Raw genomic sequence first — 27,310 nt, 5'->3', positions numbered from 1 at the left:
AGGGTGGAAGGGATGGTCATGGGGCTTTGGGGGGACAACTTAGATTTGGGAGGGCAAAGCCATGTGACACAAAATCTGGAGCCTGTAGCCCTTCAGGGGCCCCCCGAGGAGATGTTAAGGGATTTGTTTTAGCAATTTCTGAAGGTTTCTCTGTCAGTGTTGGCAAGTGTTGGGGGAAGGTCACCTCCTGGAGGTGTGTGTCTTTTCACCAGTTGTCAGGGAAGTGGGGTAAGTAGACATCCCTGGGTGGGGGGGTACAGAGAATCCCAGCTGGTGAATAGGAGACAGTGAGCAGTGTCATAACTCCCCAGTGACATCGGTCATATTCTGGCTACAGGATGGCACTCTCCTCCTCTTGCCTCGCTGAGCTCAGTTACCATTCCATGTGGCCAGTACACAGCACATACACATCCCCATCTTTGGCTGTTCTCACCTCGTGCTCCTCTCCATTCAGGAAATGGCTCACAGCTTCCCCCCAGCCAATGGGAACAGAGGAGTGAGGACTGTGGAAGGCAAAGTAGAAAACCCAGTACTGGAGTGTGGCTGTGGGGCCCTAGGGCAGATCAGAGCTGGATTTTGTGCAGGATATGATAATATGACAGGGAGGCTGCAGGGGCCCCATGGAGCTAGGGTTGGGGTTGCGTTTGTGACCCCTGCAACCCCTTATGCTACATCCATGGACGCATGTCGGATTTCTAGCATGCAAACTTTGCTAGAGGCTAATAAAAACAATTTTGTTCTCCCGGCAGGGTTGACACCTCACACTCCCACCAGGAGAACACAATAACTCTGCGGGAGGGATTTCCCCATCAACAAAACCCATGGTTGCAGGAAAGAAAATGACCTAATCTATGGCTTGCCCTAATGTTTACCATGATTAAGCCTGCCTGTACTGTTCCGGAAATCAGTGGTACATTAGATTTGAACAGTGTCTTTGCTAATAAAGGGTTAAAGATCTAGACGCTGGGCTTTCTTTATAGAATCATAATGAAAAAAAACTCAGTGTATCCCGCAGTGTCAGCAGGGACACATTGAGTTTCCTCTCATTTTGAATTGCTCAGAGTACCTTGCATTCTGACTAATGCATGGTACAGTTTTTTTTACATACAGCCCAGCGGGTTGGCTGGGAGCACTAATCGCATGCCGATCGACAGATGTTTTTTGGGCATGCTTGTCCTACAGAAGCTGGATGTTCAGTCAGCTTCTGTTGGTCAGACTGCTGTACACACGGGCTTAATATCGTCTGGTTTCTGTTGAACCGGTCAATACCAGCTAATACTTGGCCCATGTTTACCAGGCTAAGCACTTACAAAGGTAAGAAATATTTCTTTCTAAATTATTTTTAGGCATGCTGTGTGAATAGAGACACATAATAAACGTATAGTGGGTGTTTCCCCATATTTAACTACAAAAGTGAAAATATACTTTAAAGTATTTCTTTAGGCAAAACTTTTTTGATAGAGTTGAACCCCATCAAGTTTTCTATTTGATTTATGTACCCATTTTGGGAGATTCACCCCTCTATTTGTACTGATGACTATTGTGACAGAAAAGAAAGTGAAGAGAAATCCAATATTTGTTGTCTCCAAAAGAACAGATAAGGGGAAATCTCCCAGTGGGGACACCTGTTCTGGGGGCAATTGTCTAAAGCTGGCTAAACATTATACAATATGATTCTACAATCTCATTTAGATTTACCAAATTTAGGTTTACCAAATTAATTTAGATTTAGGAAAACTGAATAAATAATCCGTTCAATTTGTATCTACTTAGAAAAGCTCTTGCATTACATAATTAATGGTATGGTCAGCTTAAGAGGTGATTTCCCCTCACTTTAGGAGATTTCCTTTAACTGTCTGACTGTATCTCTTGTGGCAGGAAGTGAAGGGAAATTTCCACAATATCACACAGACCATCAGGAGTTTTTACTCTTCTCTGCTCTATCCAAAGCAAAATAAAAATGCTATACATACAATCTAAAGCATATCTCCAGCCACAATATTTTTTTTGTTCAGGGCAGCATGAAGAAGATTAAAAACATTTTCAATTTTGAATTCTCTCTGGCTGGTTGGCACAAACTGGGGAGAAATGTTGACACAAACTGGGGAGAAATCTCAAACAGGAACATTTTTTAAAATAAAAACACTGCTTTTAGTAGGTTAACTGAAGGCTAGAACATTGTCACCAGGACAGGATATGAAGAAGATCTACCTAGAGAGACCTCAGTCAATAATATAAACTTTAGCACTGCTTCATGGCTACATGACACTTTTGTGAATAAATATGCCTAATCCTTTATGCATCTATTGCATGAACACCCAAAAACTAAAGGGCACAACAGAGATAATTCTAAATTTTAGGTAATACGTAAACTATACCGTATAGGGCTTCAATTCTGCTTATAGTTGACATGTTACCTACACACCCTAATGGTTACAACTGGGGTTATCTTGGGTTTAACAGATATCATTGTATAGAATGCAATTTTCTTGAAAATGTTTTTTGGTTTTGCCATACTGACTATGGCCTAATTTGTTGCTTGATTTAATGCTAACCTTATGTAAAGTGAATCAACATACAGGAAAGTCTATACCATCAAGAACCTAAAACTCTCTGCCAGCAAACTACATGTCTACATCTTTGAAGGATTTAAACGACTTTAGCCTACAAAATCAATGTGTCCTCTGTTTTTAGCTACCGATCCACTTAGCAGTTCTGTTAAGGTATGTTGGCTATATCTGTTTCAAACAACTATACATATGTCTCTATCCTTAAGACTGAGCAACAGCTAAATCAGAATACAAGTGCCTCTTACCTCTCCATAAGTTATAGTGTTATTATATACCCTCATTTCAGGGTATACGTTCTCCAAGTACCACTTAAAACTACGACACTGCAGTTTCTCGCGAAGAGCTATTCTTTCTGATACATCTCCAAAGTCCACTCCGGGATTCTGTAAAGAGATTGTAAGATCCGTTAACTTTTTAGTGAAAACGATTCACCTTCATAGCTTACACATTCTTCATGACAACATTGCAAAGTATTTTGCAGTAACCTGGTTCAGATTTTCAGTAACTGATAGGGAAACCATCAAATCAAAAAGAGCATGGTTAACACGATAAGCATAAGATGCCATATTATATTTATGTAACCAAGTACGATAATTATGTTTTACTTCACTTCATTTATTTCATTGACACCTATTGCTAGCTTAGGACTAAAACTATTTTCTCTTTTGAGATGGCATACCGTTTTGTGCAGTAATGATACAGTGCACAACAGCACACTACAAATACAGGTGGTGTTATAAAGGATTTTTTTGTTGCCATTTATCAGTTTTAAAGTGGCTGTAAACCTCTGACATGAAATACAAACAAAGCTTATCCCTCTATAGTGTGTACTTGTCTCAATCCAGAGCACTAAGTTTTATTTCTGTCTGCAGCCTAGTTCCTCTGCTATCAGTATGAGTCTCTTCAGACAACATTTTCTTACACAGAGAGATAAAAAGGCGACAGGGGAGGGATCTCCAGCACACAACCCATGATTGGCAGCCTCAGCTCTGTTCCTGCGTGCTATGAGAAGGGAGGTGTGTCCCTTCCCACCAATCAGCTCTCTCTGAGCTCTTCATAGTGTTCATTCAGCTTCCCACCCCCCCCCCCCCCCCTGTTTTGAAATTGCAGACATGATGTATTTATTTCTGCACTTTGAACATTTGTAGAGATGAGAGGGCTGCAGATAAACATCTACAGCATGTGTAAGAGGATTTGTTTCTTCTCTGTGTATCACCCGAGGCCAGTCACTTTACTGGGTATATGTAAGGATTTACAACCACTTTAAAGGCTCCAAGTCTTTAAGATACTTGTATTTCCAGAACAAGGATCTAACTTAAAGAGACTGTGAATTTTAATCATCTCGAAATCTGCTGTCAGGAATGATGTACAGGCACCCAGATATGCCTACACACATCTGCTTTTAGAACCTCTGCACCACCATAATGGTCAGTCAGTTGGGTTGTTCTGATTGGGTAAAGCTCTGGCCCTTCTAGGTAGTGAAGCTGTTTTGAATGCTGGAGCTTTGCTGATCAGAACAAGCTTGCAATTGGTTGAACAAAAACATACTGAAAGCTGCTAACAAGTATTAGATGCGTGTGTATCTGCACTTCATACCTGTCAGTAGATTTCATTATTGTCAAAGCTGAATGCAAGGACATCAGCTAAATATACAGGTGAAATACATAAATGGGAGCTATCTTTCTTGCTAAAGGATATGTATTCCAGCCCATCCAGTCCAGTTATTTGCACAGAACCGTCTTATAGAAAGGCTAGTCTAGTGACCTGTTTTCCCCTCTGAAGCAGCTAAGAAACACAGCCAGTGTGAAGGAGGGGCACTATACTGATGAGGTCATCGTTCTCACTGCCTATTAGCACGTTCCTTGTCAGCAAATGGGAATGCAGGACATGCCAAGTGCTGCTTTATCCTCTCCCAGTCTAAATGTTGCTTTATAGGGCATTACAACAGGCTGACATAAGTCAAATACTTAGATATATATATAACTGTATTCATTGGTGTTTTTTTAAATATCAACTCACTGATCTCTCCATAAAGAGGACCTGTCACTAGCTGAATGCTATCATGTAGAAGGACTTGTTACCCCCCCCCCCCCCTTGTGATAGCAATAAAAAAAAGTGAAAAATAATTTAAAAAAGTATTAACAAATAATAAAAAAAATTATGTAATGCACCCCTTTTGCCCTGTGCATGCCTACATATGTATTCAAATGCATATCTAAGGTGTGCACATGTGTGTAATCAGAGATTGACATGAGATTCCCAAAATGTATTATGTAGAGTGCGAGAGATCATTCTAGGTCCCTCATGGTCCCTGAATGCTTTCTCCCTGCCTTGAGAAAGCATTAATATCCCTTGAAATTTTCCACATTTTGTCATGTTAAAAACAAATACAATTTATTTTATTGGGATTTTATGTGATAGACCAACACAAAGTGGCATATAATTGTGAAGTGGAAGGAAAATGATAAATGGTTTTCAACATTTTTTACAAATAAATATCTGAAAAGTGTGACGTGCGTTTGTATTCAGCCCGCTTTACTATGATACCCCTAACTAAAATAAAGTGGAACTATTTGCCTTCAGGAGTCACTTAATTAGTAAATAGGGATGAGCCGAACACCCCCCAGTTTGGTTCACACCAGAACATGTGAACAGACAAAAAATTTGTGCGAACATGCGAACACCGTTAAAGCCTATGGGACACGAACTTGAAAAACAAAAAGTGGTACTATGTATCAATGCAAAAAAAAAGTTTTAAAAACCACCGTTTTTTTCAGGGGCAGTGATTTTAATAGTGCTTAACTGCTTGCCGTCCGCTGGCTGCCAAATGTCATATGATGGCCTCAAGTACCTGAGTACCTCTCACAGTCCATCAGAGTACCCGAGTACCTGTCACAGTCCATCTGAGTACCTCTCACAGTCCATATGAGTACCTGAGTACCTGTCACAGTCCATCAGAGTACCCGAGTACCCATCACAGGCCACATGAGTACCCGAGTACCTGAGTACCTGTCACAGTCCATCAGAGTACCCGAGTACCTGTCACAGTCCATCAGAGTACCTGAGTACCTGACACAGTCCATCATCATGCTACTTACTTAATACCATGGATTGTCTACTTTCTAAAAAGGGGTCATTTGGGGGGTATTTGTACTTTGCTGACTTGTTAGTGTCTCAAAAAATGAGATACATTTGATGTACTGAAGGCCTGATCAGATGTGATCAGTTTCCAGTGATTGGCACCATAGTTTGTAGACTCTATAACTTTCACAAAGACCAAATAATATACACTAATGTGGGTTATTTTTTACCAAAGATATGTAGCAATATACATTTTGCCCAAAATTTATGAAGAAAAATTACTAATTAGCAAAATTTTATGACAGAAACAAAGAAAAAGGCATTTTTTTCACAAAATTTAAGATTTTTTTATTTATAGCACAAAAAAAAACCCACTAGTGATTAAATACCACTAAAAGAAACGTCTATTTGTGTAGAAAAAAGGAGGCAAGTTTGATATGGGTACAGTGTTGCATGACTGAGTAATTGTCATTCAAACTGTGAGAGCGCTGAAAGCTGAAAATTGGTCTGGACAGGAAGGGGGTGTAAGTACACTGTATTGAGGTGGTTAAAGTGAAACAATAAAAATATAATATTCCTGTAAATATCATGCCTGGGGGGGTCTCCTTAGTCTGCCTATAAAGTAATGCATTTTTCCCAGGTTCATAACAGTCCCGCAGCAAAATGACATTTCTAAAGGAAAAAATTTAATCTAAAATTGCTTGCGGCTGTAATGTAAAGTATTGTTGGATCCCAGCAATATACATAAAAAACCATTGAGAAAAACGGTGTGCCCCCATCCCCCCCCCCCCCCCCCCGTCCATTACCAGGCCCTTTGGGTCTGGTATGGATATTAAGGGGGACCTCGTGGCAAAATAAAAAAAATGGCGTGGGAACCCCCCAAAATCCATACCAGGCCCTTCAATGATTCCAATTCAGGAAGGCTCCGCTGATGGGGCACCTGATGTAAGGAGGGACTCTGGCACCTGGTGGCATCAGGTGGCAGGACACATGGCAAGTTACACGCTCAGGGCTCCCACTGATTCGGCATTATGGTGAGTTTAATGATTTCATTTAATATTACTCTGTAATAATAGAAATAATGCTCTTCAATCATCCTGACACCATCACAATCATGGTGCCAGGATGATTGAAGCGCTAACACCAGGTGTTTGGAGTATCTTTATCTGCTGATTGTTAAACTCTGGAAAACACATATTGCTATTGTGGTGTAGGATCTGGGGCTGCTGTCCCTCCATCCCTCTCCCCCTTTCCCTCTCCATCCTGCATTCATCTCAGACTCTAACCACACCCCTTTGAACCACGCCTATTTAAGCCACGGCCACTATTTTGCATAAACTGTTCGCAGCGGCGCACTTTGCGCGCTGCATTTTCGGGTATTCCCTATGCCACACCTACCAATGCATTCACCACCCCCTAATTATAATACAACTCCGCCTACAGCCAAAAAACTTGGCCCAGATTTTTTTTTACAATGTTGGCAACTATGTATAAGAGCTGTCAAAGCAGTAGGTGGTTCTACAAAGTATTGACCCGGGGGGCTGAATGCAAATGCACTGCACACTTTTTGAACACCATTTATCATTTTCCTTTCACGTCACAATTATGTGCCAATTTGTGTTGCTCTATCACATAAAATCCCAATAAAATACATTTAAGTTTTTAGTTGTAACATAACAAAATGTGCAAAGGGGTATAAATACTTTTTCAAGGCACTGTATGTGTTTGTTTACAATAACTTTTATTTTATGGTATATTTTGCTGAAAATATAGATTTAATAACCAGTTGCGCAAAAATGTTATTGCATAAAACATTGCAACTACTATTATTTATCCTACAGGGGATTTGCTTGCAGAAAATATATAATGTTTTAGAGGATTTAAGTAATTTTCTAGCAGATTTTGACTTTTTTTTTTATTGTTCTGGAGGTGAAGTGGTTAAAGTAAAAATATCACAACGCTAAGCAATTCCAAATAATATATGATTACGGTAAAAAAAAAAACGGATAATCAGAGATTGCTTAACAGAGAAGAACAAATGTCAAAATGATCAATAGATCCAGAGATGCAGGCAGCTGAAATTATATAAAAACCTTGCCTTTTCATTTAAAAGTCATGATCCATCTTACCCTTAGTCACCTTCCAATGATGGTAATGGGTGGCCTCACTGGCCGAAAATAAGGATAGAGAGAGATAGGACAGAGCTCAATAGTTTATATCTACATACAACATATATACTATATCTCTGGAACCACCAATCATATTTTTATAAAGTTTTTCCTAATGGTAAACTATGTTTTCATCATATGAATTACTCAGATTGTAACTGCTCTATTAAAGTATTTGATGACTTTCCTAAACACTTCAAAGGTAATTATTATAAGCAAAATCACGGATGAATGTTGCTTACCGTCATGGGTATGTTCCATGCCATGTAGACATGAGACTTAAATTCATCCATCCACACTTCAGCAGCTCGTAGGGCATTACGCTTTGCATAGTAGTCAATGTCATTGTTATAAGGCTTCTTTGTTCGTTCAATATGAGCAACTCTGGAGCAAGGTAGAACTTCCATACTGCCCCCGCACTGCCAGACCTGAATAACAGAATAAAAATATATCTTTGCTTAACCCTATTAATAAACTTACATCATATATCCAACATTAAATATTGTACATGTACTACTTTATAGTCTGAAAAAATAAAAAACATTGCTTACTTTGAAATCCAACTTTATATCATTATAACTGCATACTTCCCAACTATTTGAGATGGTAAGAGAGTCACCTATTAGCAAAAGTATGTAAGAATAGGACAGACCCCCTGCCATAGCCCACTTAAATGAGAATTATACAAAAATGATTAGGTTAACCCACAAGTGTTTTTTTTTTCTTTTACCACTGTTATTCCTTTATACTGGCTTTTGAAATTTACAAACGCAGCAATTTAGAAATTCGATCAAAGGTTTAGCGCTCTAAAACAGTTTTTGAAAGCTAAATAGTGTATTTTTTATCAATATATAAAACTGCAGTGCGGAATCATGAAATATGAACACATGTAAAAAATCTTTGAATGAAACAACATCTAAAGTGCATAATTAAATGTCCATGCAATAAAGTGCAAAAAAAGGCCATATTAAAAGTAAAAATGGATGTTGATTTATGAGCAATTAAAAATATTGAAATCCTATGAAAAATGTCCAGACCACAAATGAATCACCTCACTCGTGCCCCCCCCCCCCCCCCCATGGGTATAGGCTCACCTCTGGGAGTGTAACCCCCCCCAGGACTCAGGGTCAGACAATGCCTGTGAGCAACCCCAGGACTCAGTGAGATATCCAACACAGCTGGCTCCTAAACCTCTAAACCTTGCCCAAAATCTCCTCCTCCAGATGCCAGCAGCAGAGTATATGCAGACAAAAAACTCCAATAGTGCTTGAATTGTTTAAACCACTTAATATGCATTTTTCTTCTGTGAAATCATGTATATAAAATTTCCAGACCACCAACGGATCACCTCACTCGTGCTCCCCCCAATGGGTATTGGTGTTTCCTAGATTTCAGGCCTGGAAAAGGTAGGGAGGACTTCATTGCAACCCCTTGCTCCTAAACCATGTGCACTGGCCACTCTTCCTAACACATCTTGCTTGGTATCATAGCTACCATACTTTGTAGGTATTATCAATCACCATAAAGACACATATGGTCCATATGTCCATGTGAGACTCCAAGATCTGAGACACTTTCCCAGCAAGGTTGTGATCTTGTTAGAGTTTCATCTTTCAGTGTTTGCATCAATCTCCATAATAATATATGCAAAAGATAACTGGAGTGGACTACAAGACAACCTTTGTAAAGTTGAGTTAAAAAATCAGAGGTCTGATGGAAGGTGAAGCATAGATTTTTTTGGAATGGTGACATTCATTGTCCAATCATAATGAACAAATTCATTTCTCATATTTGTGTTACTTACCGTATATACTCGAGTATAGGCCGACCCGAATATAAGCCGAGGCCCCCAATTTACCCCCAAAAAACTGGGAAACTTATTGACTCGTGTATAAGCCGAGGGTGAGACATGCCTGTCCATCCCTGTGTGTCCGTTCATCCCTGTGTGTCCGTCCATCCCTGTGTGTCCGTCCATCCCTGTGTGTGTGTCCGTCCATCCCTGTGTGTGTGTCCGTCCATCCCCGTGTGTGTGTCCGTCCATCCCTGTGTGTGTGTCCATCCATCCCTGTGTGTGTGTCCATCCATCCCTGTGTGTGTGTCCATCCATGCCTGTGTGTGTGTCCATCCATGCCTGTGTGTGTGTCCATCCATGCCTGTGTGTGTGTCCATCCATGCCTGTGTGTGTGTCCATCCATGCCTGTGTGTGTGTCCATCCATGCCTGTGTGTGTGTCCGTGCAGCCGTGTGTGTCCGTGCAGCCTTGTGTGTCCGTGCAGCCTTGTGTGTCCGTGCAGCCTTGTGTGTCCGTGCAGCCTTGTGTGTCCAGCCTACCTGTGTCCCGAGCCTCCGTCCCGTCCCGAGCTTCCGTCCCGTCCCGAGCCGAGCCTCCGTTCCGTCCCGAGCCTCCGTCCTTCTGCCATGCCAGGATCGCCGCTCTTCGTCGGCGCCTCGACGGCCATTCCACTGTTCAAAAAGCCCCGCCTCCGTCTGTGATAGGCGGAACACTCAATTTCCCAGCAGTCTGTGTTCCACCTATCACGGACATCCTCTCATCCTCGTCCGTAGTATGAGGATGAGCGGATGTCCGTGATAGGCGGACCACTGACCGCTGGGAAATTGAGTGTTCCGCCTATCACAGACGGAGGCGCGGCTTTTGAATAGTAGAATGGCCGCCGTCTGTCTGCTCGACACGCTGATCGAGCAGGCAGACGGCGATGACTCGAGTATAAGCCGAGGGGGGCACTTTCAGCCTCAAAAAAGAGGCTGAAAATCTCGGCTTATACTCGAGTATATACGGTAACCACTTTCAGACCGGACCAATTTGCTGGTCAAAGACCAGACCACTTTTTGCGATTCGGCACTGCGTCGCTTTAACTGACAATTGCGCGGTCGTGCGACGTGGCTCCCAAACAAAATTGACGTCCTTTTTTTCCCACAAATAGAGCTTTCTTTTGGTGGTATTTAATCACCCCTGCGGTTTTTATTTTTTGCGTTATAAAGAAAAATAGAGCGACAATTTTGAAAAAAACTCATTATTTTTTACTTTTTATTATAATAAATATCCCCCAAAAATATATAAAAAAACATTTTTTTCCCACAGTTTAGGCCGATACGTATTCTTCTACATATTTTTGGTAAAAAAAATCGCAATAAGCGATTATTGATTGGTTTGCGCAAAAGTTATAGCGTTTACAAAATAGGGATAGTTTTATAGCATTTTTATTAATAATTTTTTATTATTTTTTTTTTTACTAGTAATGGCGGCGATCAGCGATTTTTATTGTGACTGCGACATTGTGGGGGACCCATCGGACATTTTTGACACATTTTTGGGACCATTGTCATTTATACAGTAATCACTGCTATATAAATGCAGTGATTCCTGTGTAAATTACACTGGCAGTGAAGGGGTTAACCAGTGGGTGGCAGTGTAGGGGTTAAGTGTTCCTAGGGGTGTGTTACTAACTGTGGGGGGGTTGGGCTTTCATTTAGTGAACACTGATCTCTGCTCCAATCACATGGAGCAGAGATCAGCGTCACTAGTTGCTAGGCAGAATGGAGAAATGCTGTTTACTCGGCATTTCCTCCATTCGGCCGCTCCGTGAGACGATCTCGCGGGGATGCCCGTGGCGATTGAGTCCGCGGGTCCCGCGACCGGACTCACGGGGGTCCCGACCAGCGCGGGAGCGCGCCGCCGGCGGCGCGCTCCCGTTGGCAGGGCGGCATTGAATATTGGACATACCTGTACGCCAATATGCCTGCCCGTGCCATTCTGTCGACGTACATCGTCGTGCGCTGGTCGGGAAGTGGTTAAAGTAGAACTTTAGGCTCTACAATGAAAATGGACGGACAGGCAGGATTTTGAATGCATAAAAGTCATGCTTTGTCTCTTCTGCATTAAAGTTACTTACCTGCCTGTCTACCCCTGTACAGTATGCTGCGTAAGCTGCAGATCTCGCGTGCATGCGTGGGAATGACATCATCTCGGTCCAGCTAGTTAAAGAAGCTGGCGATCGAGACCCAGAAGCCTGCCATCCAAAGATGTCAATGGCCGGTGGTGAGTTCTGGGGATGGCGCATTGTTGGATTCAAGGTAAGTATAGTTACACTTTAAGCCAATATTAACCTGAATGCAAAACGATATATTAGTGGTTAGTAATGTGCCAATTTAAATCCCTACTCTATACAAAATGTTACATTTAGTTATAAGTAGTGCAGTAATGAGTTATAACGTCTGTCTCTACTAGGTAAGTAGTACTTTACGTTCTGTCTCAGTGAGCACACAGGGATTCAAACTCCATTTCTTGATCATACATCATGGGACACAGGAGCTCATTACATAGTGGGTTATATAGGCACCTCTGGTGATTGGACACTGGTTAACCCCAATTAAGGATAATTCCTCCCCTATATAACCCTTCCCATATGGGAGGCACCTCAGTTTTTACGCCAGTGTCTATGGTGGTTGGTCACGTAAAACATGTGCTATGAAGAAAGCTCTGTGCAGGTCCCTGCGGGGGCCTAAGGGCTACAACAAACCGGATCCATAGCCGATATTTTGACTCCCAAGATGGTATGGTACCTGGGCCTCGTCATCTGAAGAAACAAGGTTTTGCCTGTAAGTCCTCTCCTATTGGAAAACTGGGCTCTGGAAAAACCAGACTTGGTGTACTATTTACATAGTGGCGCGAAAGTTTCTGGCAGAGTCTTTTACAAGGTCCAGGTAGGAGGTTCTTCTGAGAAAGAACCCCCAAAAAAAAACCTGAAGGTTGGCACAACTCTGCCCGCCGTGATGGGTGAAGGCTGGAATCTGTCTGTTTTCAGCAATTCCTGCGGCGAGGACAGGTAAGGGAAGTTATTCCTATATATATTATGGATTTCTTCATTTGAGTAGTAGTATGTCTTACCTGGTTTCCACCACTAGAGGGAGTAAGAGCAGCCTGATGCTTACTTACATGCCTTTCAGTACACACGCTCAGTGAAGCCTGGTTCTCCAGCTGTCTCACGTCTCCACTGCAATCCCTGCCACAATAGAGGTAATACAGGGGTCCCACGTAGTCTGGGGGTCCCACGCAGCTCCGATGGAGATTCCCTTTCCCCCCTGGATTCCACGGTCCTCGTGGGCGCGCTCCAGAGCTAATGGAGGAGGGGGGAGTGTGGTTGTGAGCCGTGTGCAGTGTGCACGGCGCTGTGCTGCGCAGGCGCAACGCGGCAGTTTTAAAAAGCCCAAAGCACCAGGGGGCTGTAAGTCTGAGACACAGGAGCTGTGGGCAGTAAGCGTCCCAGGGTATTGGATACAGGCAAACCTTAGACACCTACTCAGCATCAGGTTGTGCAGTTTAAGCATATATATTTATTGTGAGACTTTAAGCACAACAGTGATTGCACTTTGTACTAGTACCTCTGCTTTGTAGCTTAGGACTATGTCTCCTCGTAAGAGGGTCTCAGGGGGAGGTAACAAAGGCACTGTTAAATCACCGCCTAGGTCCAGGGGTTCTAAAAATGCCTGTAAGTTACCACCCCCCCCTGCAAGACTGGAGCCAGCCTCACAGGATGAGTCAGTGCCCCTGTCAGGTTTTGCAGCCTCTACTAATGTTTCAGCCCCGGTATATGTCACTGAGGACTCCCTTAGGGCTACATTGGAGGGTTTTGAAGGGAGAATAATGAATTTTATTTCTGCTTCCCTGAAAGATAGCAGGAAAAGGGGTAGATCCTCTCCCTCTGCTGAGATTCCTCTTTCAGATGACTCTTCTGACAATGAGGAGAGATCCCTATCTTGGGACAGGGATCTTGAGCAGTCGGAGGAATCAGAGGAAGAGGAGAGAGTCCCCTCCTCCCAGGCGCTCAGAAAACAAGTGCAGTGCTATACTGAATTGGTGCGCACCACATTCAGAATGCCTGCTGCTGAAGTCGCTACGTCCTCTGTTTCTTCCCTGGGAGTCAGGAAAGTCCCACAGACTGCCTTTTCCTTTCCAATTCATCCCTTAATGGATAAATTGTTGTATGAGGATTGGGAACATCCCGATAAACTGTTTGCTCCTCCTAAAAGGTTTTTTATGCATTATCCTCTGGAGGAAATTTTCACTAAGAAATGGGGGGTCCCATCTGTCGATGCGGCTGTTTCTTGCGTGAATAAAAACCTGACCTGTCCGTTGGATAATGCTCAGGTGTTTAAAGATCCAACTGATAAGAAGCTGGAAACATTATTAAAAGCCTCCTTTTCCATGACTGGCGCTGTAGTGCAACCTACAGTCGCAGCCATGGGGTTGTGTCAGTTCCTCAAGGAACAGGTTAAGCAGATGCTTGGCCTCCTTCCCAGTGAGGAAGTGGAGAATTATGCAGAAATACCTCAAATTCTGTGTTTCATGATTGATGCGATTTTGGATTCTGTCCAACAAGCATCTCGTTTGTCTCTCCTGTTGGTACACATGCGAAGGGCCCTATGGCTAAAGAATTGGGCAGCTGAGCTGTCATGCAAGAAGCATTGGATTGGGTTCCCGTTTAAGGGGAAACGTTTCATTGGAGAAGAATTAGACAAATTCGTCCAAAAAATTTCAGGGGGTAAATCTACTCTCCTTCCAGTCAAAAGGAGCAAACGTCCATCATTTAGGCATTCTCTCTCTCCCGGAGCATCAAGCTCTAAGCAGTGGCGACGGCCTTCTCAACCCTCCCCTACAGGAAAGGCTCAGGGCCGGGCCCAGGGGCAGAAAAAGACTTGGGGGCGAAAGCCTGCCAAGCAGAGCCCAAAAGCTTCCTTGTGAAGGGGCGCCCCCGCTCGGCCGAGTGGGGGGAAGGCTCCTGCAGTTTGCAGAAGCCTGGCAGGAAGAGATCCGGGACAAGTGGGTGATCTCTTCGGTATCCCTGGGCTACAAGCTAGAGTTTCAGGAGATTCCACCTTCTCGCTTTCTAAGGCCAAGGATCCCCAGGGATCCAGTAAAGCAAAAACAGCTATTTCTGGCCTTAGATCACTTACTATCCCAGGGGGTGATAGTAGAAGTGGACCCAAAAGAACAGGGTTCAGGGTTTTACTCGAATCTCTTCACTGTTCCGAAGCCAAATGGAAGTGTCAGACCTATCCTGGATCTGAAGGATCTGAACCGGTTTTTACACATCCGGTCCTTCCAAATGCAGTCAATTGGCATTGTGGTCTCCTCCCTGCAAGAGGGAGAGTTTATGGCATCAATAGACATCAAGGATGCACATCTCCATGTGCCAATTTTTTCCGCACACCAAAAGTATCTAAGGTTCGCGGTAGAGCGGCGCCATTTTCGATTTGTGGCCCTGCCGTTCGGGCTTGCTACGACCCCTCGAGTCTTCACAAAGATTCTGGACCCTCTCTTGGCAAACCTAAGAGCTCAGGGTATAGCCGTCATGGCTTATCTAGACGATTTGCTCCTCATGGAGAAAACAGTGTTACCAGAACGCTAGAACACCTGGAACGCCTAGGTTGGATTATAAACCTAGAAAAGTCGTCCCTACAGCCTGCTACCAGGTTGGAATACTTGGGTATGCTTATCGACACTGCTCAGGGCAAGGTGTTTCTTCCAAGGCCAAAAGCCTTGGCCATTGGGGTTCTGGTGCACCTAATTCTGGGCAGGGGATCTTCCCCCATTCGGTTGTGCATGAGACTGTTAGGGAAAATGGTCGCCTCTTTCGAGGTCATTCCATTCACCCAGTTCCACTCAAGGCCTCTGCAAAGATGCATCCTTTGCGGCTTGGAACAGGAAGCCCCAATCCTTGGATCTTCCTATGCGTCTATCCCCAGGGTCACGCAAGAGTCTCGTCTGGTGGTTACAAACCGAGAATTTGCTGAAAGGCAAAACTTTTCTTCCTCTTCCATGGAAGATTATCATGACAGATGCCAGCCTGACAGGCTGGGGAGCAGTGTTGGAGGAGACGTGCTCGCAGGGGAAATGGTCTGCGATCGAGAAGCTATTGCCCATAAATGTCTTGGAGATCCGGGCAGTTTATATGGCTCTCATAAAGTGGTCTTACAGACTACGGGGTCTCCCTGTTCGGGTTCAGTCCGACAATGCCACAGCAGTGGCCTATATCAATCACCAGGGCGGTACCAGGAGTCTGGTTGCGCAAAAAGAGGTGAATCACATACTTGTCTGGGCAGAAAAGCATGTTCCATGCCTTTCTGCAGTCTTCATTCCAGGAGTGGAAAAGTGGCAGGTGGATTTTCTGAGCCGCCAGCAGTTGTGCCCAGGAGAATGGGCTCTGCACCCCGACGTGTTTTGGAACATATGTCGCAGGTGGGGTACTCCAGACATAGATCTGTTTGCGTCCAGGTTCAACAGAAAACTGGACAATTTTGTGTCAAGAACAAGAGATGCACTTGCTCAGGGATCAGATGCTCTGACAGTTCCCTGGGATCAGTACAATCTGATTTATGCCTTCCCCCCGTGCCCGCTTCTGTCGCGGTTCCTGGGAAGAGTCAAGAGGGAGAAAAAATCATTTTTTTTGGTAGCCCCGGCTTGGCCCAGGCGACCGTGGTACGCAGAGATAATGAAGTTGGCAGTAGGCAGGCCGTGGATCCTCCCTCTCTGGCCAGATCTGCTCTCACAGGGTCCAATTTACCATCCTGCTTTACACAGTCTGAATTTGACGGTTTGGCTGCTGAGACCCACATTCTCAGAGACCGTGGCCTTTTGGGGCCAGTTCTTTCTACTCTGGTCAATGCCAGAAAGCCAGCCTCCAGGCTTATTTACTACAAAATCTGGAGGACATATGTTTCCTGGTGTGAACTCAGGGAATGGCATTCTAGAAAGTATGTCATTAGCAGGATCTTGGCCTTCCTCCAGTCAGGCCTAGAAATGAATTTGGCCATAAGCACTATCAAGGTGCAGATTTCGGCCTTGTCAGTGTTTTTTCAGAAGCCACTTGCATCACATTCCCTGGTGCGGGCTTTCATCCAGGGGGCTATGCGGATAAGGCCGTCAGTCAAACCTCCGGTATGCCCATGGGATCTGAATTTGGTTCTCTCGGCTTTGCAGGGGCAACCATTTGAACCTTTGCATCTGGCTTCATTAGTACTTCTGACTAAAAAATTGGTTTTCTTGGTAGCCATATCCACGGCTAGAAGAGTGTCAGAACTAGCAGCTCTCTCCAGCAAAGAGCCGTATCTAATTATTCATAAGGACCAGGTGGTCATGCGTCCCAACAGGTCCTTTCTACCTAAGGTGGTTTCGGGATTCCATTTGAATCAAGATGTAATCCTACCATTCTTTTTTCCAGACCCACAGTCCACAGAAGAAGAATCTTTGCACACTTTGGATGTGGTTAGGGCAATCAGTATATATCTTCAAGCAAGTGCTCAGATAAGGAAAACTGATTACTTATTTATTTTGCCGGAAGGCCCTAGGAAGGGCCAGGCGGCGTCAAAATCCACTCTCTCAAGGTGGATTAGACAGATTATTTCTCAGGCCTATAGTGTTAAAGGGAAAATCCCTCCTTTTCAAGTGAAAGCGCACTCTACTAGGGCTGTAAGTGCTTCTTGGGCAGTGCATCACCAGGCCTCCCTGGCTCAGATCTGTAAGGCTTCAACTTGGTCATCAGTTCACACATTCACCAGATTCTATCAGGTGGATGTCAGAGGGCAAGAGGATATCGCCTTTGGGCGCAGTGTACTGCAGGCTGCAGTTTAGGTCCCCCGGTCCCTGGCGGTCTATAATTATGATCTGTGTCTCCCTCCCCTCAATCTGAGCATTGCTTTGGGACCTCCCACTATGTAATGAGCTCCTGTGCCCCGTGATGTATGATCAAGAAAATAGGATTTTTATATACAGCTTACCTGTAAAATCCTTTTCTTGAGAGTACATCAAGGGACACAGGGCTCCCGTCCCTCTTGGGTTTTACATGGTTTCTTATTGCTTTGCTACAAAACTGAGGTGCCTCCCATATGGGAGGGGTTATATAGGGGAAGAATTCTCCTTAATTGGGGTTAACCAGTGTCCAATCACCAGAGGTGCCTATATAACCCACTATGTAATGAGCTCCTGTGTCCCGTGATGTACTCTCAAGAAAAATTCTAATCCTTCTTCACTCAAGCCAAAACTAAATATTTTTTGATTAGAGTTGAACTTCTTTAGAAGCCTCTAAATGAAAGCTAATCAGTATATTAATCATCTCATTTGCAAGCCTTTTGACAAAAAATATTCATAGAAGTATGTTTGTATCACTCATCAACAAACCAGGGATTAAAGTATTATAGATTGGCCACATTGATTGCAAAAATTTGCAGATGATGTGACTTTGCTTGTGTGCTCGATAGCATATTGAAAGAACCACAGCTTTGATTTTTCAGACTTCACCAAAAAAAGTATGGAGGAAGGAAGCAACGTCTGAGCTTTCTACGATCAGCTCAATAAACTGTAAGAAGAAATAGAGGAGCGGCATGTAAAGAATGTGCATTGGGGCTAAATTTGCATCTAGTCCTTGTAGTAATGCCCCAAGAGCAAATCACAAGTGAAGTTATCATCAAAAGAACATTCAGTATTTCCACCTACAGTCCCTGATTCTTCCTCTCTACTGGAGGCTGGAATATGCAGCAGAAATCTCCAGGTCTTTCCTGGAGCCAAGAGATTAACATATACATGTTAGATCAAAACATAAACATTAAAAGCAACACACAGCTTGGCTGCTAATAGATCGCCAGCAACCGAAAAAGAGAAATAGAAGAAAGAAGTGGAATGAGATGAAAAGATGTGTAAAGGGAATATTTTGACAGCGAAACTGTTTCTAGGTAGACTGACCACTTAGTTGTTATGGACTCCTGCCAGTAATGATCTGAATACTAGAGCTCAAGCTAGTTTATTATTGAAGATGAAGAAATATTGGTTACCGCAAAGCAATGCAGCATCAGTGGGTTATGGACACAAACAGCCCCTTATCATAAAATTAATTAAAAATTTATGAACCCGAACTTAATACATGTTCCAAGCCTGTACATATCTTGAAAACTCTTTGGTTACTTTTGGCCCAGGTACTTATACAGGTCATAAACAAAAATCTATCTATCTGGAGTATTTTAAGCCCATCTCCCAGCATGTTATTCCTCCTTTTGACACTACAGGGCATGTATCAAAAAGAAATGGTACTGTACCTTACCCCAGTGCCCTGCTATCTTCATATTTATGGTCAGTGACATCTTCTGTCTCTGGTAGGAAATTCTGATTCAGGCTGCCACAAGTAGGTTTTTGCAGTAGTGGTGGGTGCTCAGTAGGGCAGATCTGGGTTGGGAGAGGCACACACTGAATGAAACAATTCTGATATCAGGAGGAAGATACCAGTCACTCACCACACAGATAGAAGATATTTTCCTATATTTCAGGGAATGGTGGAATCCTGTCATTCAACAGTTCCCATTCCCAGAATGCAATGCATTTTGGGAGTGTAGTAATGTGAATGGCATTTGTTTTTGTTTGATTTGTTTGTTTTTGGTGCACAGTTAGACTTTACTCCCGACAAAGCTTGTTTGATAAAGCGAGCACGGTGAGCTTGCTTTTTGCACTGTTTATTTTCTTTTGGGGTGATGCATGGTTTCCGTAGGATGAGGACTGAGCATTCAATAACTTCCTTTGATTAGTGGTGGAGGTGCTTGGGAGGTATCAACCAATTTATTGTTTTGGCTTTTTTGTGCTCTTCCATTTGAATAGTGGCCATGTGATTAGAGGGGATTGATATATGGACTACCCCAACGGCTCTCCAACCCCACCAGTTATTTACATAACCTTCTCTGCAATATCTCTGTGGAATTGGCCAATGAGTGGTGAAGTTGTTACAATACTGTCATACTAAATTCTTAGCCCATTTTGGTATTTTTATAGAACTGCAGTGTGGTGTCATTCTTTTCAATATATCATTCAAAGCCAAGAGGCACTTGCAACTCCATTCTGGTGCACTAATCTTGTTATTTGAGAGATTTTTAATAACATATTGCCTTTTGTTATGTTTTTTTGGCTGAACCCATATCTCCAAGGCACCACACATTTTTTTAACAGGAAAGATAGTGATATGTATCTTATCCCCTAGCTCCATGGAAGGTTATAAGAGTTCATGTTCCCCATCCTAATAGTATCAAAATAACAAAAAATACACTAAAATCCCATTATTCACTGAAATCTGAATAAATGTGAGGTCTTGTGTTCTCCCAGGGACTTTTGGTGCATAAGAATACGGACCCTCATTTCTTATACTAAGTAAAGTGGAACTAGATCTAGTTTGTAGAAGAAATTTATCACAGAAAAGACATGGTGTGTCTCTTCTGCAATACCACAAACTTACCTCCCTGCTTGCAGTCTTCTATTCAATGTATATGGAGCTGCGCCTGAGCAGCTTAGTGTGCATTCCCGGCATGCTCTGGCTGTGGCGGAATGACTGACTCCTGTGCATACCCCCACCGCTGGCCAATCAAGAGGTTGAAAATTCAGTACCCAGATGTATCGCAGGATAAGAGGACAGCGGCTGGCGTGGGATGTAACCTTGCATCACTGGAAGGTGGAGGTGACTATTTTAGCTTAGTTTAGCTACACTTTAACCCTTACAGCTTTAGAAGACAGCCACTCAGGACAGTATTTGGCGACTCAGCAGATGCACAGGAGGGCAATTTTGTTTAGCAGGAGCAGCAGCCTGCAGGTAATGGGATACACACCATTACATATAAGTAAAGTGTATGGTGCTGAATATATAAAAAAAATCTTGACCTTCAGCTTTAAAGGACCTCTTCTTTTGAAAATGCTAATTGACTGGTCTGCAGATAAGGAGTTCTTACCTCATTCTTATTCATAGTCTGCATCAGCTCCTCAAAACAAGGATCAGCTTAACAGTATGCATGGTACCTAGCAATTGCAGAGCAGCACTGACAGCATCATTATTTCTCCAAGGTTGCCTTTTAAGAGGTATTACTGTACTGTTATATGAATACAACCTTAGCACATAAAATATCACAATGGTGGGATTCCAGTAAACCTAAGTTAGTGATGTTACAGAGTTATGCATTTTTTTTGTGCTGTAGATGCAGTTTTGAAACACAGCTAATGCTTTTTCGGATTGTTTTCTTAAAGCTGCCCCACAGCAAACAAAAAGCTCATCTTCTACTGTACTGCCATTTAATAAAGGCTGATACTTTTTAGACTACTGATTAAAGCTGTCCTAGTTTGTGGGACCTAATATATAATTTTCTAAAAATGTGTTCTTTCAACAAACCTTGCTAAGATGAAATTATTTAAAATGATGAGTAGAAAATATAGTATCTAATAGAGATGAGCCAAACACCCCCTGGTTCGGTTCGCAGCAGAACATGCAAATAGGAAAAACATTTGTTCGAACACGCGAAAACCATTAAAGTCTATGGGACACGAACATGAAAAATTAAAAGTGCTGATTTTAAAGGCTTATATGCAAGTTATTGTCAAAAAAGTGTTAGGGATCTGGGTAGGGGACATGTATCAATGCAAAAAAAGTTTTAAAAATTGAAGTTTTTTCGGCAGCAGTGATTTTAATAATGCTTAAAGTGAAACAATAAAAGTGAAATATTCCTTTAAATTTCGTACCTGGGGGGTGTCTATAATATGCCTGTAAATTCCATACCAGGTCCATCAGGTATAGTATGGATAGTATGGAAAATAAATGGCGTGGAGGTCCCCCCAAAATCCATACCAGACCCTTATCTGAGCATGCAACCTGGTAGGCTGCAGGAAAAGAGAGGGGGTGAGAGAGCGCCCCCTCCTGAACCATACCAAGCTACATGCCCTCAACATGCCCTCAACATGCCCTCAACATGGGGAGGGTGCTTTCGGGCACCCCCCCAAAAACCTTGTCCCCATGTTGATGAGGACAAGGGCCTCATCCCCACGGTTGGTTTACCGTTTATGTAACGGGTGGCCCGCCCCCTCTGACGCTACGGGGAAGCCATAGGGATGTCCCCGTGCATCAGAGGAGGGCGAGGTCACACAGCGACATCATTGTGTGGCCCCGCCCTCAGTTATAAAAGAGCTGTCAAAGCGAAGACGTGTCATACAGGGGGTGCCTCCCATGGAGGTGGGTCGGATGGCTTTTTTTTCGGTCTGTTGGAGCGAGAGAAGAAGATGAATGGACTTCGTGGGACACTTTATTTTTATTTTTTTAATAAAGGACTTGTCCCAAGCCGTGTCTTGTGTTTTTTTTTACCATTTTCACACTTTTTTTGTGAAATGGTAGGGGTACATTTGTACCCCGTTACCATTTCACACGGGGGGAGGCCGGGATCTGGGGGTCCCCTTATTAAAAGGGGCTCCAGATTCCAATAAGTCCCCCACCTGCAGACCTCCACAACCATGGGGTAAGGGTTGTGGGGATAAGGCACCCTTGTTAAAGGGGGCTCCAGATTCCAATAAGTCCCCCACCCGCAGACCCCCACAACCACGGGGTAAGGGTTGGGGGGATGAGGCCTATCAACATGGGGACAAGGTGTTTTGGGAGGCTACCCCAAAGCACCCTCCCCATGTTGAAGGCATGTGGCCTGATACGGTTCAGGGGGGCGTTCTCTTGTCCCCCCTCTTTTCCTGTGATCTGCCAGGTTGTGTGCTCGGATAAGGGTCTGGTATGGATTTTTGGGGGAATTCTATTTTTTTTTCTTTTTTTTCATTTAAAATCCATACCAGACCTGAAGTGTCTGTATGGATTTTGAGGGGGACCCCACGCCATTCTTTTAAATTTTTCTCGTGGGGTTCCCCTTAATATCCATACTTTAATCACTTTAATCATTATTAAAATCACTGCTCCTGAAAAAACTTCAGTTTTAAATTTTTTTTTGCATTGATACATGTCCCCTGGGGCAGGACCCAGGTCCCCAAACACTTTTTATGACAATACCATGCATATAAGCCTTTAAAATTAGCTCTTTTGATTTCTCCCATAGACTTTTAAAGGGTGCTCTATGGCTTTTGAATTTGCCATGAACACCCCAAATTGTTCGCTATTCTGCAAACACCCGATGTTCGAGTCGAACTTACGTTCGACACGAACCTTGGGCTCATCCCTAGTATCTAACCACATGGTAAACAGGTGGGCCTAGATATGCAGATGAGATCAGCAAAGTACTAAAAAGTGAAATGGCAGAAATCAAGGTTATAGAGGAAATCTGACCCCATAGCTAAATTGTGTTCGGCCAGGCACAAGTCTTAAAAGACCGGTACTGGAAAGTGCTGTGCCATTTTCAAACAATAGGTTGATTTACTAAAGGCAAATAAACTGTATACTGTGCAAGGCAATTTGCTACAGAGGTTAATAATTGAGGGGAAACTCTGCTGACTTCCATCATCCAATCATGTGCAAGCAAAAATACTTTTTTTGTTTCCTTGCATGTGATCGGTTATTGTTTGCAAAGTGAAACATTACCTAATTTACTAAGCTCTGGAACATCTGCACTTGCAGAGTACAATTGAACTTGAAAAGTGCACTGTTTTTTGTCTTTAGTAAACCAACCCCAATGTCTAAAGCCCCATACACACTATCAGATTTCCTGCTGATTTTTGTCTTCAGATTTACCAAAACCATGTAGTGTAAGGGCCTGCCTGATTGCATACACATTGAGGCTCCTAAGGTTTGACCTCATATTATATGGTTTTGGTAAATCTGAAGACAAAAATCTGCAGAAAATATGATAGTGTGTATGGGGCTTAACAATGAAGAATACTAATTGTCTCCAGATTAACTCAGCACCCCAATGTAACATGTATACAGTAAAGAATATATTGGTATAATCCACATTCTTAAATGTTTTCAGCATATGCCTTTTTTTGGAAACGTTTTGCAATTTGTAGCAATATAAATTAAATTTTGTGTTATAATGCATTTAAAACTAAAGTTTAGGTATGTAAATGTTTACATACATTTTACATACATTGTGTCATACCTGTGGGATCCCCATCGAAGATGGAAATCACTGTAATAGTCATCACTGCTACAGTAATCTCCACCAGCTTCTGATGAAACCTTTATTTCTCTACATTGCCCTCATTGCAGTACAATTCTCGAATACCAATGATAGCAAGGTCACTTGTCTCCTAGTTCTGTGAAAGAAAATGTGGAATGAGCAAAGTAAATTGTATCAATTTACATGCACCCTCAGTGTACTGATTACACTGGTAAATATAACCTCTTTTTTCATTTTATGCCCTTAGTATCACTTTAGGTTCTTTAGGAAATGGGTGTCCAGAAGCCATTCTCCTAAATATTTATCAAATTTACTGGTGTAAAATAAGAGTACAATATTGATCACGCAATGTTGCAGGGCTGCTGCCCTTTGTCAAGCATGTCATATTGTGAAACCTTTGTCAAAGCGAAAGAAATTATTAAATTTCTTTCTTGATTAATGCGTTTTGGCTATTTAAAATTAGAAGTGGAAGTAACATTTTTTACAAAGCCTTTCACCTCATCACCACATAGCAATAAATACAGAACTTACATTGCTGCTAGATTCATCATTGTCTCCCTTAGTAATAATGGGGTTGATTTACTAAAACTGGAGAGTGCACAATCTGGTGCAGCTCTGTATAGAAACCAATCAGCTTTTCTCAATACTTTATTTTAAGGCATCACACGGTAAGTAACCATATAGCATGCATGAGAAAAAATAAAACGTGCATAAAAGACTCAGCACAAGGAAAGCAATTACAGGCATGGGAGGCAGATACACTGTATATGCTAAAAGGTGTCACTAGAGAGTCTCTGTACCCGGTGTGGCATTTTCTATGGTAAACACCATCAATAGGAAAAAAAAAAGCAAAGAAGCAAAGAAGGTGATGTAAAGGAAAAAGACAATAAAGAAGAGAAAAGAGGAAGAAGATCATGGTAAGAAGGGGATAAGAGAGGGAGGCAGTGACGGAATTAACAGGGTCGCAACAGTCATACTTGCGATGGGGCCCTGACATTCCTTCATTGTCGGGGGGGGTCCAGTGGGGTTGCTATTCACACAGCCCTGAGTGGAGTGAGTGTCTCTCATTGAACAGCAGCACAGAGACACCGGCATTGACAATTCTATTTCCCTCTCTGTCCATCCTCTCTCACATTAGATGACAGAGGAGACAGCTGATCTGCTCCCCCATCTCCCCCCTCCCTTCTCCTATGTGTGCTCCATAGGCAGTCAAGTGTGAAGCTAAGGAGCTCACATTTCCCGCAGAGCACACACAGGAGAGGGGAGGGGGAAAAGGAGGAGCAGATCAGCTGTCAATTGGTGCGAGAGAGGACGGACAGAGGGGGAGATAGAACTGTTAATGTCGGTGTCTCTGTGCTGCTGTTCCATGAAAGACACACTCTCTGCTCAGAGCTGTGCTTTCCTGAGAAGGCAGATGCACAGATGGGCACTCATAGGATTCACTGATGAGCACTGATAGAACGAAGGCACTGATGGGCACTGATAGAAGGCACTAATGGGTACTGATAGAAGGCACTGATAGAAGGCACTAATGGGCACTGATAGACGGCACTGATGGGTACTGATAGGATTCACTGATGAGCACTGATAGAAGAACAAAGGCATTGATGGGCACTTATAGAAGGCACCAATGGGCAATGATAGAAGGCACTGATGGCCACTGATAGAAGGAACTAATGGGCACTGATAGAAGACACTGATGAGCATTGATAGAAGGCAATAATAGGCACTGATAGAGGGCACTGATAGGAGGCATTTATGGGCACTGATAGGGGGCACTGATGGGCACTGTTAGGATTCACTGATGCGCACAGATAGAAGGCACTGATAGGAGGCATTTGTGGGCACTGATAAGAGGCACCAATAAGCACTGATAGGCAGCACTGATGGGCACTGATAGTAGGCACTGATGGGCACTGATAGGAGGCATTGATGGGCACTGATAAGGGGGACTAATGGGCACTGATAGGCCGCATTGATTAACACTGATAGGCAGCACTGATAGGAGGCACTATTGTGCACTGACAGGCTGCACTGATAGGTAGCATTGATGGGCACTGATAGGTAGCACTGATGGGCACTAAGGAACACTGATAGGCAGAACTCAGGCAGTATTGATGGGCACTGATGGGCAGCATTGAAGAGTACGGATAGGTGGCACTGAGGGATGCTGTTAGGCGGCTTTAATGAGCACTAATAGTGTTGCATTGATGAGCACTGATAGATGGCACTGATGATTGGGCCACTGATTATCAGTGTAAACAATTAACTGACATTCTTCGCAGTTAACAGCAGTCCTTTCCTAAAACAGACACAGTGTGGGAGGAAAGCACTGCGGATAACCAGAAAGTCTGTTTACATGTGATCAGCTGATCACATGGTAAAGGGCTGCTGTAATTGCGCTGGATGCATTTCCCAGGGGGCATACGGGAAGCTCGGTTTTGGGAGGATGTCCATGGACACCCTCCCAAAATTGGAAGCCTGGGGCTTGGATGGAAGGGGGGCAGGGGGGCCCAACATAGTTTCTTGTACCAGGGCCCTGAAGGTTCTAGTTATGCCTCTGGAGAGAGGAAAAGAAAAGTCAAAGAAGTTGGAAGGGGGTGAGATAGAGAAGTCGAAAGGGGCAAGGTAAGGGGGAAAGGAAGAGGGCAAAGGGGAGAGAAAGGGAGGGGGTCCAATCAATTCCTCATCCCTTCAGGACCAGGAGAACCACTGGTATGATCTCCAATTTGGGGAAGTTAATTCAGCAAGGCCTTTAACTCAGAGTAGACACATTTGTGCCAGTAGAATCATTTTGTGAGGAATTTTTCATGGTTTTTTTTTGGTCAAAGCCTAATTAAACAAACGAAAGTTAGAAGCTGATTGGCTACCATGCACAGCTGCACCAGATTTTACAGTCTCTAGTTTTAGTAAATCAACCCCAGTCTGTTGTTTGTAGATCTATCCGCATAGTTACGTATGGGAAATCCATTGTAGGCTGTAGAGCCAATTAATGCATGCCCAGTTTTACCCCCTGCCAACTAGAAAGAAGATATGTGCACAAAGGCAGAGCACTATACTTTATGATCCTTGTCACGTAAAACAAGATAATATGAGGTTTGCTTGCTACCTACATGGTAGGCATTTACCATCTGCATTTTCTGTAAAAACTAGTAATTTGGCAAGTTAAGAATTAAGAAAAAAGCTAAAATTTGGCAAGTTAGTTATTATTTAAAAAAATATGTATTCATTGACAACCAATTTTGTCCAGTCTTGTTCATTCCAGAGAAGCATGATATAACACAGAATATAACATACCATTTTGTTTTTTATTTGGACTAAAGGAAACTTTACGGAGATAAGAATATGGAGCTCTATTCATGAAGGAAAAAAGAACTTCTGTGATATCTATATGAATATTCAACAATTGTAAATTAAATTCAGTATGTCATTGTCACTCAACATAGCACATTACAGTGAGGACCAGCTATTAAAAAAAGAGATCAAGCACTGTATGCCACAACACAAGAGGCTTTGTCCTGACACAAAATGTGTCACTTGTGTATTAAATTGCTGTTTGCTAACACTCATGCCC

At 43.1% G+C, this 27,310-nt stretch overlaps 1 protein-coding gene across 1 annotated transcript in view; it reads right to left on the bottom strand.

Moving 5' to 3' along the window:
- The window catches only part of GALNT9 (polypeptide N-acetylgalactosaminyltransferase 9), a 415,119-nt gene that overhangs the window by 50,488 nt on the left and 337,321 nt on the right, over positions 1-27,310 (bottom strand). The window contains exons 7-8 of the mRNA XM_077461741.1: positions 8,062-8,247; positions 2,816-2,953 (exon numbers count right to left, since the gene is read on the bottom strand). Coding sequence (XP_077317867.1) covers positions 2,816-2,953; positions 8,062-8,247 — 324 coding nt within the window. The remainder of the gene's footprint in view (positions 1-2,815; positions 2,954-8,061; positions 8,248-27,310) is intronic.

The sequence above is a fragment of the Lithobates pipiens genome, unplaced genomic scaffold (genome assembly GCF_037356315.1).
Source record: "Lithobates pipiens isolate NorthernLeopardFrog02 unplaced genomic scaffold, aLitPip1_a1.2 Scaffold_3, whole genome shotgun sequence".
In the NCBI taxonomy this organism is placed as follows: domain Eukaryota; kingdom Metazoa; phylum Chordata; class Amphibia; order Anura; family Ranidae; genus Lithobates; species Lithobates pipiens.
Note: the sequence above shows the minus strand (reverse complement) of the source record. Positions and strands in the feature narration are given on the sequence as shown.